The 10,835-nt window shown below is 39.2% G+C and overlaps 1 protein-coding gene across 1 annotated transcript; it reads left to right on the top strand.

The window, feature by feature from the left end:
• The first annotated feature begins 6,828 nt into the window (after positions 1-6,828).
• Positions 6,829-7,767, top strand: LOC117320522 (uncharacterized transmembrane protein DDB_G0289901-like). The gene has a single exon (XM_033875100.1). The coding sequence runs from the start codon at positions 6,829-6,831 to the stop codon at positions 7,765-7,767; it is 939 nt and encodes a 312-aa protein (XP_033730991.1).
• The last annotated feature ends 3,068 nt before the right edge of the window (positions 7,768-10,835 follow it).

Here is a 10,835-nt window from a genome sequence, read left to right as displayed (position 1 = left end):
GGCGGTAAAAGCAATTTTATAGGAAAGCAAGGGTCTATACTGACGGAATAAAACACCTAGGTGGGACTAAATGGGTGATCTGGGGTAAATAAATATCTCATTTATCCATATTGGTAAGATACGTGCGATTTCACACCGGTTTTATTGTATTTACACCTTATATCTTAGCGACACCAAACGGTGACGGCACATTCAATGTTTTCATATAGTAGGCTAGTGCGTTCTGGCCCTACACCAGAAATGTATGCAAATTATATCCTTACTTGGATTAAAGTTGTTTGAAATGATAAATGATCATCACACAGTGATTCTTAGATCTACTACTCAAGAAATAACTTCCATCAAATCTACTTTCTTTTACCTGTCAGCGACACACAGCGGAATTTTTACAGTTCTTTATATATCTAAATATACTAGACATTATCTATGTCCCCTCTAGACTACGACTAGTGACAAAAAAAATCATCATATTTTCAAGCTAAGTAAAACTGATGTTTAATTCTACGGCATTTATGAGAGATGGAAACAATTAAAACCAATGGCAAATGGTTATACCGTACGTCCCTGGTCACATCGATCATAGCGTTGATGGGTGTCAGTTATATACATGTAATTACTCCATACCGATTCATATTACAGGTAAATTGTATCGCATGAGTCGGCACCGATGAGTCCTGCTGATCCTCTGTGATCCTCTGTGGTCCTCAGTGTCTCGATCGCGGAGGTTCACCGCGGCACGCTTGGTCACCGCGATCTTTGATGATTTAACCCCGGTGATCGATCGGCATAATTGGTCTATCACCAGGAAACACGGTGATTATTTCTCCATGTACACTCGTCACCATAAATCGCGGGGGAAAGGGTAAAAGTATTAAAAGCTACGGTCCTTACTGTAACAACACACTTTATTCAATTTTAATGTATTCTACAACCAATATTAAAACGTTCATGATTTTGTGAAGTGCTTCAGCAATTAATGAAACAATATCAATTTATCTAATCAACTCAACTTTGTTGGAAGATTTGTCATAGTTACATGATACTTCATGATGATGTAATTGTGAACTTTTTAACCTTTATATTGATAAATAACACCCTTATTCACTTATTCACTTATTAATCAGTGACCTTTAACCCCAATTTCCCTATCTCATTGTGACTATAATCTCTGCTGTCCTGTTCCCTTGTATTTTGCTGAACAAGCAATTTAAACTGATGAAGCTTCAAACGTAATTCAGCCAAGTAACTTAAATTGTTTAGGACAGTAATAGATAACAGTAAATCTAGTAATAGATAACAGTAACTTGTAATAGATAACAGTAACTTGTAATAGATAATAGCAACTTGTAATAGATAACAGTGACTGTTGTAATGGATAACAGTAACTTGTAATAGATAACAGTAACTTGTAATAGATAACAGTAACTTGTAATAGATAACAGTTACTCTTGTAATAGATAACAGCAACTTGTAATAGATAACAGTAACTTGTAATAGATAACAGTAACTTGTAATAGATAACAGTTACTCTTGTAATAGATAACAGTAACGTGTAATATATAACAGTTGTAATAGATAACAGTAACTTGTAATAGATAACAGTAACTCTTGTATTAGATAACAGTAACTTGTAATAGATAACAGTAACTTGTAATAGATAACAGCAACTTGTAATAGATAACAGTAACTTGTAATAGATAGCAGTAACTTGTAATAGATAACAGTTACTCTTGTAATAGATAACATTAACTCTTGTAATAGATAACAGTAACTTGTAATAGATAACAGTAACTTGTAATAGATAACCATAACTTGTAATAGATAACAGTAACTTGTAATAGATAACAGTAACTTGTAATAGATAACCATAACTTGTAATAGATAACAGTAACTTGTAATAGATAACAGTAACTTGTAATAGATAACAGTAACTTATAATAGATAACAGTAACTTGTAATAGATAACCATAACTTGTAATAGATAACAGTAACTTGTAATAGATAACAGTAACTTGTAATAGATAACCATAACTTGTAATAGATAACAGTAACTTGTAATAGATAACAGTAACTTGTAATAGATAACAGTAACTTGTAATAGATAACATTAACTCTTGTAATAGATAACAGTAACTTGTAATAAATAACAGTAACTTGTAATAGATAACCATAACTTGTAATAGATAACAGTAACTTGTAATAGATAACAGTTGTAATAGATAACAGTAACTTGTAATAGATAACAGTGATTTGTAATAGATAACAGTAACTTGTAATAGATAACAGTAACTTGTAATAGATAACAGTAACTTGTAATAGATAACATTAACTTGTAATAGATAACAGTAACTTGTAATAGATAACAGTAACTTGTAATAGATAACAGTAACTTGTTATAGATTACAGTAACTTGTAATAGATAACAGTAACTTGTAATAGATAACAGTAACTTGTAATAGATAACAGCAACTTGTAATAGATAACAGCAACTTGTAATAGATAACAGTAACTTGTAATAGATAACAGTAACTTGTAATAGATAACCATAACTTGTAATAGATAACAGTAACTTGTAATAGATAACAGTAACTTGTAATAGATAACCATAACTTGTAATAGATAACAGTAACTTGTAATAGAAAACAGTAACTTGTAATAGATAACATTAACTCTTGTAATAGATAACAGTAACTTGTAATAAATAACAGTAACTTGTAATATATAACCATAACTTGTAATAGATAACAGTAACTTGTAATAGATAACAGTTGTAATAGATAACAGTAACTTGTAATAGATAACAGTGATTTGTAATAGATAACAGTAACTTGTTATAGATAACAGTAACTTGTAATAGATAACAGTAACTTGTAATAGATAACATTAACTTGTAATAGATAACAGTAACTTGTAATAGATAACATTAACTTGTAATAGATAACAGTAACTTGTAATAGATAACAGTAACTTGTTATAGATTACAGTAACTTGTAATAGATAACAGTAACTTGTAATAGATAACAGCAACTTGTAATAGATAACAGTTACTTTTTCATACAGAGAGACATGTATAAAAACACTGGTCTCATAAAATCGGTATAAATTGGTAAAATAAAAGTAAAACATATCAGTGATATCAATCAGAACCCAAAGTCTAGACAGAAAGCTTCAAGTTACCGTCTTTGAAAGGAAAAGTTCACGCAAAAAAGCAGTAATCTTTAACATTTGAAGTATGTAATTTTCTTTTCAATTTCTTTTTGAAATTGTCACTATGGGTCCATGTCGAGGTATCATACATTTTAAAGTCTCAACAGATTCTACCATCTAAAAAACGACAGAACAGACATCAATGTCGAAAACTCAATTTTAAAACCAACTAAAGGACACAAACATCACAATATTCTGGTTGCCATTTCCTTTAAGTATACCTAAACTATGGTGACAGTTATCATTACACTGCAATTCAAACCCAATAGACGAATGTTACCATAGCAATGGCTTATTGACACGCAAGGCAGTGATTGTGAAAATAGGTACGAAAATCAAACTTGTTCGATTTTCGGATGGTTGGAACAATTCTTCTTTTACATCCATCCTCCAGAAAATTACCTTAGGCACAGTAACCCCCAATAGACCCAAATATATTTACCATGCTCACACAAGACTGTCACATAGCATTTAGACATTTTCAGACAGACTTGTTATTTCACCATTAGCTGTAATGAGAGAAATTGGTTTATTTGTTGTGCAGCAGGTCTTCCCTCCATTTCAATTGATTAAACATAAACACGCTGTGATGTTTGAGCAAGAGTAACATATTCTGTCAATTCTACTTATATATACTGCGAGTATAATGTATTGGTGCTTTCAATTTCATGACTATGATATAAAATTGCACCCAAAAAAATCAGAAGCATTCAGTAAGCAAGACCATGCATCCTCAAAATCATTAATTAAGGGGGAATAACTCCTACATCTATTTACAGGCTATAGGCTGAACTAAAAGGCCAAGTAAACAAATTAAGATAATGATCAAGTCAGATGGAATGGAAAATAATATCCGGATGAATTTCAGGTAATGATTCCTAAGAATGTCTGTAACACACCAAATCCAACTAGCTTCATAATGAATGGCTGTTAGTGTGGCTTTGATCAGACAAATTACTCCCAGACAATGATTCTCCCTGTAACATATGCCTCTTTGTCATAGTTCCTATAGGGGTGACTATTTTAAGACATCTTTCAGACATATTCAGCATTTCCCAATGTTAATAATGTGATTTATACAAGTTAGATGCAGTGAACCACCTCAAGTCAATAGTGGACAAGGATTTCATCATCAACTTTAGCCTTTGAACTGATGACATTGTTCTCACCTTCATACAATTTCAAGCTTTAAACTGCTGACATAATTATCTTCAAACTTTAGCTAATGTTCCAAATAGTAAGTACATTTGTACTGGCAATACACAGGTGAGAATCACTCAGCCTAGTTTTTACACTGACAATACACAGGTGAGAATCACTCAGCCTAGTTTTTACACTGACAATACACAGGTGAGAGTCACTCAGCCTAATTTTTACACTGACAATACACAGGTGAGAATATTTCAGTCTAGTTTTTACACTGACAATACACAGGTGAGAATACTTCAGCCTAGTTTTTACACTGACAATACACAGGTGAGAATCAATCAGCCTAGTTTTTACACTGACAATACACAGGTGAGAATACTTCAGCCTAGTTTTTACACTGACAATACACAGGTGAGAATCACTCAGACTAGTTTTCACACTGACAATACACAGGTGAGAATCACTCAGCTTAGTTTTTACACTGACAATACACAGGTTAGAATCACTCAGCTTAGTTTTTACACTGACAATACACAGGTTAGAATCACTCAGCCTAGTTTTTACACTGACAATACACAGGTGAGAATCACTCAGCCTAGTTTTTACACTGACAATACACAGGTGAGAATCACTCAGCCTAGTTTTTACACTGACAATACACAGGTGAGAATCACTCAGCCTAGTTTTTACACTGACAATACACAGGTGAGAATACTTCAGCCTAGTTTTTACACTGACAATACACAGGTGAGAATCACTCAGCCTAGTTTTTACACTGACAATACACGGGTGAGAATCACTCAGCCTAGTTTTTACACTGACAATACACAGGTGAGAATCACTCAGCCTAGTTTTTATATGATCACCTAGTATTCCTGTCAGAGGTCACGGACAGAGGAGAGGAGAATTGAGACATCCCTCTCCCAATATTCTTTCATGTGGTTTGAATATCATTGTAGTTAAAACCATTTATTTAATCTTCTCTGTACCTTTAAACATCTTTAACAGTTCAAAAATTGCAAGTTTTTTATCAAAATGTAAAGATTTAATCATAATTACTCTTTAACCTTTGTCTGGCCGATGTATGTACTGGTCATATTTCTGTAAATGGAAGAGGTCTATGTGGCTAGTACATAGTGATATAAGGGTCTCTGTCACTCAGCTGATGGAAAAGGCTTTTTTGGCTCAGTTTGTAGAGTCTGAGATTAGCATGCCTAAAATCTGGGTCCGATCCCTGTCCCTATAGTCAGGAATGTATTTTTCCCTGTTCTTTCATTCTATCGGGTCCGATCCCTGTCCCTATAATCAGGAATGTGTTTTTCCCTGTTCTTTCATTCTATCAAATTTGTTTTGTATCAATTACTCTTAATGTCAGCCATTTCTATATATGGAAAGTATCACACTGCATGCTTTTACCTTTGAATTTCAAAAAGGATTTAACTTCAATGATCCATTAAAAATCTAATGTGGTTGCATACTATTTCAGATAATGTAAGAGGATCCGTTACCAGCTTACCTTACTACCTGTATCTGAATTACAGACTATTGAAAATTATCCCTACATTGTCCAATCTCACACAATTAAATACTAAATGAAGCATATAATCATGGAAGAGAAAATTAATCAACAAAATACATTTAATATCTGTCATTTTGAAATATGAATTCTTTACAAGAATACCCCACTCATTCACTGCTAGAACTAACAAGTTTTCCAGTAATAAAACATTCTAATCAATTAAGCAAAAACAAAGTTTTGTCAACCAATGCTATTTCAATCCACAGCTATACTGTCACAGCCAGATATCCAATAGGCTCTTTCAGGATTGATTACACACAAAAGACATGATTATTTTAATCTGAAATTAAAATTCTATGACACCGATGGGAAAAAAATCAGTTTCATTACAAAATTGGTGAGTTCATTTTATGTCAACACTGTATCTAACAAAGCAAGGTCATTAAGATGTTTGTGGTTTCACCAGGTACTCCCTCATGGTATCGATAGCTGTCGTAAAGAAGATCACTGTTAATTTGAATCGGTATCAAGCTTGTAATATACTGCAAGTATATAGGTTCTGATTTTGAGTAACAGGGATTCAATATTATAACAAAGCAAAAGACCCAGAGTAAGGAGACATATGGTGTGTGCAGGCGAAATAAAGGTCACCAAGTTGGTTAGATCATGGCCGTATGGTGTGTGAGGGCCGTAATAAAGGCAACCAAGTTGGTGGGTTAGATTATGGCTGTATGGTGTGTGGGCCGTAATAAAGGCCACCAGGTTGGTGGGTTAGATTATGGCTGTATGGTGTGTGCAGGCAGTAATAAAGGCTACCAAGTTAGTTGGTTAGATCATGGCCGTATAGTGTGTGATGGCGGTAATAAAGGTCACCAGGTTGGTTGGTTAGATCATGGCCGTATGGTTTGTGATGGCGGTAATAAAGGCCACCAGGTTGGTTAGATCATGGCCGTATGGTGTGTGATGGCGGTAATAAAGGCCACCAGGTTGGCTGGTTAGATCATGGCTGTATGGTGTGTGCAGGCGGAAATAAAGGCCACCAGGTTGGTTGGTTAGATCATGACGGTATGGTGTGTGATGGCGGTAATAAAGGCCACCAGGTTGGTTCGTTAGATCATGGTCGTATGGTGTGTGATGGCGGTAATAAAGGTCACCATGGCTGTATGGTGTGTGCTGGCGGAAATAAAGGCCACCAAGTTGGTTGGTTAGATCATGGCCGTATGGTGTGTGATGGCGGTAACAAAGGCCACCAAGTTGGTTGGTTAGATCATGGCCGTATGGTGTGTGATGGCGGTAATAAAGGCCACCAAGTTGGTTGGTTAGATCATGACTGTATGGTGTGTGATGGCGGTAACAAAGGCCACCAAGTTGGTTCGTTAGATCATGGTCCTATGGTGTGTGATGGCGGAAACAAAGGCCACCAAGTTGGTTGGTTAGATCATGGTTGTATGGTGTGTGATGGCAGTAACAAAGGCCACCAAGTTGGTTGGTTAGATCATGGCCGTATGGTGTGTGATGGCGGAAACAAAGGCCACCAAGTTGGTTGGTTAGATCATGGCCGTATGGTGTGTGATGGCGGAAACAAAGGCCACCAAGTTGGTTGGTTAGATCATGGTTGTATGGTGTGTGATGGCGGTAACAAAGGCCACCAAGTTGGTTGGTTAGATCATGACTGTATGGTGTGTGATGGCGGTAACAAAGGCCACCAAGTTGGTTGGTTAGATCATGGTTGTATGGTGTGTGATGGCAGTAACAAAGGCCACCAAGTTGGTTGGTTAGATCATGGCCGTATGGTGTGTGATGGCGGAAACAAAGGCCACCAAGTTGGTTGGTTAGATCATGTTGTATGGTGTGTGATGGCGGTAACAAAGGCCACCAAGTTGGTTGGTTAGATCATGACCGTATGGTGTGTGATGGCGGTAATAAAGGCCACCAGGTTGGTTGGTTAGATCATGGCCGTATGGTGTGTGATGGCGGTAATAAAGGTCACCAGGTTGGTTGGTTAGATCATGGCCGTATGGTGTGTGATGGCGGAAACAAAGGCCACCAAGTTGGTTGGTTAGATCATGGTTGTATGGTGTGTGATGGCGGTAACAAAGGCCACCAAGTTGGTTGGTTAGATCATGACCGTATGGTGTGTGATGGCGGCAATAAAGGTCACCAGGTTGGTTGGTTAGATCATGACCGTATGGTGTGATGGCGGTAATAAAGGTCACCAGGTTGGTTGGATAGATCATGGCCGTATGGTGTGTGATGGCGGTAATAAAGGTCACCAGGTTGGTTGGTTAGATTATGACCGTATGGTGTGTGATGGCGGTAATAAAGGCCACCAGGTTGGTTGGTTAGATCATGGCCGTATGGTGTGTGATGGCGGTAATAAAGGTCACCAGGTTGGTTGGTTAGATCATGACCGTATGGTGTGTGATGGCGGTAATAAAGGCCACCAGGTTGGTTGTTTAGATCATGGCCGTATGGTGTGTGATGGCGGTAATAAAGGTCACCAGGTTAGTTAGATCATGACCGTATGGTGTGTGATGGCGGTAATAAGGGCCACCAGGTTGGTTAGATCATGGCCGTGTGGTGTGTGATGGCGGTAATAAAGGTTACCAAGTTGGTTGGTTAGATCATTGTCGTATGGTGTGTGCAGGCCGTAATAAAGGTCACCAAGTTGGCTTGTCAGATCATGGCCGTATGGTGTGTGATGGCGGTAATAAAGGCCACCAGGTTGGTTAGATCATGGCCGTATGGTGTGTGATGGCGGTAATAAAGGCCACCAGGTTGGTTGGATAGATCATGGCTGTATGGTGTGTGCAGGCGGTAATAAAGGTCACCAGGTTGGTTGGATAGATCATGGCCGTATGGTGTGTGATGGCGGTAATAAAGGCCACCAGTTTGGTTGGATAGATCATGGCTGTATGGTGTGTGCAGGCGGAAATAAAGGCCACCAGGTTGGTTGGTTAGATCATGGTCGTATGGTGTGTGATGGCGGTAATAAAGGCCACCAGATTGGTTCGTTAGATCATGGCCGTATGGTGTGTGATGGCGGTAATAAAGGTCACCATGGCTGTATGGTGTGTGCTGGCGGAAATAAAGGCCACCAAGTTGGTTGGTTAGATCATGGTCGTATGGTGTGTGATGGCGGTAACAAAGGCCACCAAGTTGGTTGGTTAGATCATGGCCGTATGGTGTGTGATGGCAGTAACAAAGGCCACCAAGTTGGTTGGTTAGATCATGGCCGTATGGTGTGTGATGGCGGAAACAAAGGCCACCAAGTTGGTTGGTTAGATCATGGTTGTATGGTGTGTGATGGCGGTAACAAAGGCCACCAAGTTGGTTGGTTAGATCATGACCGTATGGTGTGTGATGGCGGCAATAAAGGCAACCAAGTTGGTGGGTTAGATTATGGCTGTATGGTGTGTGGGCCGTAATAAAGGCCACCAGGTTGGTGGGTTAGATTATGGCTGTATGGTGTGTGCAGGCAGTAATAAAGGCTACCAAGTTAGTTGGTTAGATCATGGCCGTATAGTGTGTGATGGCGGTAATAAAGGTCACCAGGTTGGTTGGTTAGATCATGGCCGTATGGTGTGTGATGGCGGTAATAAAGGCCACCAGGTTGGTTAGATCATGGCCGTATGGTGTGTGATGGCGGTAATAAAGGCCACCAGGTTGGCTGGTTAGATCATGGCGGTATGGTGTGTGCAGGCGGAAATAAAGGCCACCAGGTTGGTTGGTTAGATCATGACGGTATGGTGTGTGATGGCGGTAATAAAGGCCACCAGGTTGGTTGGTTAGATCATGGTCGTATGGTGTGTGATGGCGGTAATAAAGGTCACCATGGCTGTATGGTGTGTGCTGGCGGAAATAAAGGCCACCAAGTTGGTTGGTTAGATCATGGCCGTATGGTGTGTGATGGCGGTAACAAAGGCCACCAAGTTGGTTGGTTAGATCATGGCCGTATGGTGTGTGATGGCGGTAATAAAGGCCACCAAGTTGGTTGGTTAGATCATGACTGTATGGTGTGTGATGGCGGTAACAAAGGCCACCAAGTTGGTTCGGTTAGATCATGGTCCTATGGTGTGTGATGGCGGAAACAAAGGCCACCAAGTTGGTTGGTTAGATCATGGTTGTATGGTGTGTGATGGCAGTAACAAAGGCCACCAAGTTGGTTGGTTAGATCATGGCCGTATGGTGTGTGATGGCGGAAACAAAGGCCACCAAGTTGGTTGGTTAGATCATGGCCGTATGGTGTGTGATGGCGGAAACAAAGGCCACCAAGTTGGTTGGTTAGATCATGGTTGTATGGTGTGTGATGGCGGTAACAAAGGCCACCAAGTTGGTTGGTTAGATCATGACTGTATGGTGTGTGATGGCGGTAACAAAGGCCACCAAGTTGGTTGGTTAGATCATGGTTGTATGGTGTGTGATGGCAGTAACAAAGGCCACCAAGTTGGTTGGTTAGATCATGGCCGTATGGTGTGTGATGGCGGAAACAAAGGCCACCAAGTTGGTTGGTTAGATCATGTTGTATGGTGTGTGATGGCGGTAACAAAGGCCACCAAGTTGGTTGGTTAGATCATGACCGTATGGTGTGTGATGGCGGCAATAAAGGCCACCAGGTTGGTTGTTTAGATCATGGCCGTATGGTGTGTGATGGCGGTAATAAAGGTCACCAGGTTGGTTGGTTAGATCATGGCCGTATGGTGTGTGATGGCGGAAACAAAGGCCACCAAGTTGGTTGGTTAGATCATGGTTGTATGGTGTGTGATGGCGGTAACAAAGGCCACCAAGTTGGTTGGTTAGATCATGACCGTATGGTGTGTGATGGCGGTAATAAAGGTCACCAGGTTGGTTGGTTAGATCATGACCGTATGGTGTGATGGCGGTAATAAAGGTCACCAGGTTGGTTGGATAGATCATGGCCGTATGGTGTGTGATGGCGGTAATAAAGGTCACCAGGTTG

The sequence above is a fragment of the Pecten maximus genome, unplaced genomic scaffold, assembly GCF_902652985.1.
Source record: "Pecten maximus unplaced genomic scaffold, xPecMax1.1, whole genome shotgun sequence".
Classification (NCBI taxonomy): domain Eukaryota; kingdom Metazoa; phylum Mollusca; class Bivalvia; order Pectinida; family Pectinidae; genus Pecten; species Pecten maximus.
This window is presented reverse-complemented; position numbering and strand designations above follow the sequence as displayed.

Bases quoted from the DNA above. Each gene is read 5' to 3' on its own strand.
- LOC117320522 (XM_033875100.1), top strand. From the start codon at position 6,829: ATGGTGTGTGATGGCGGTAATAAAGGCCACCAGGTTGGCTGGTTAGAT.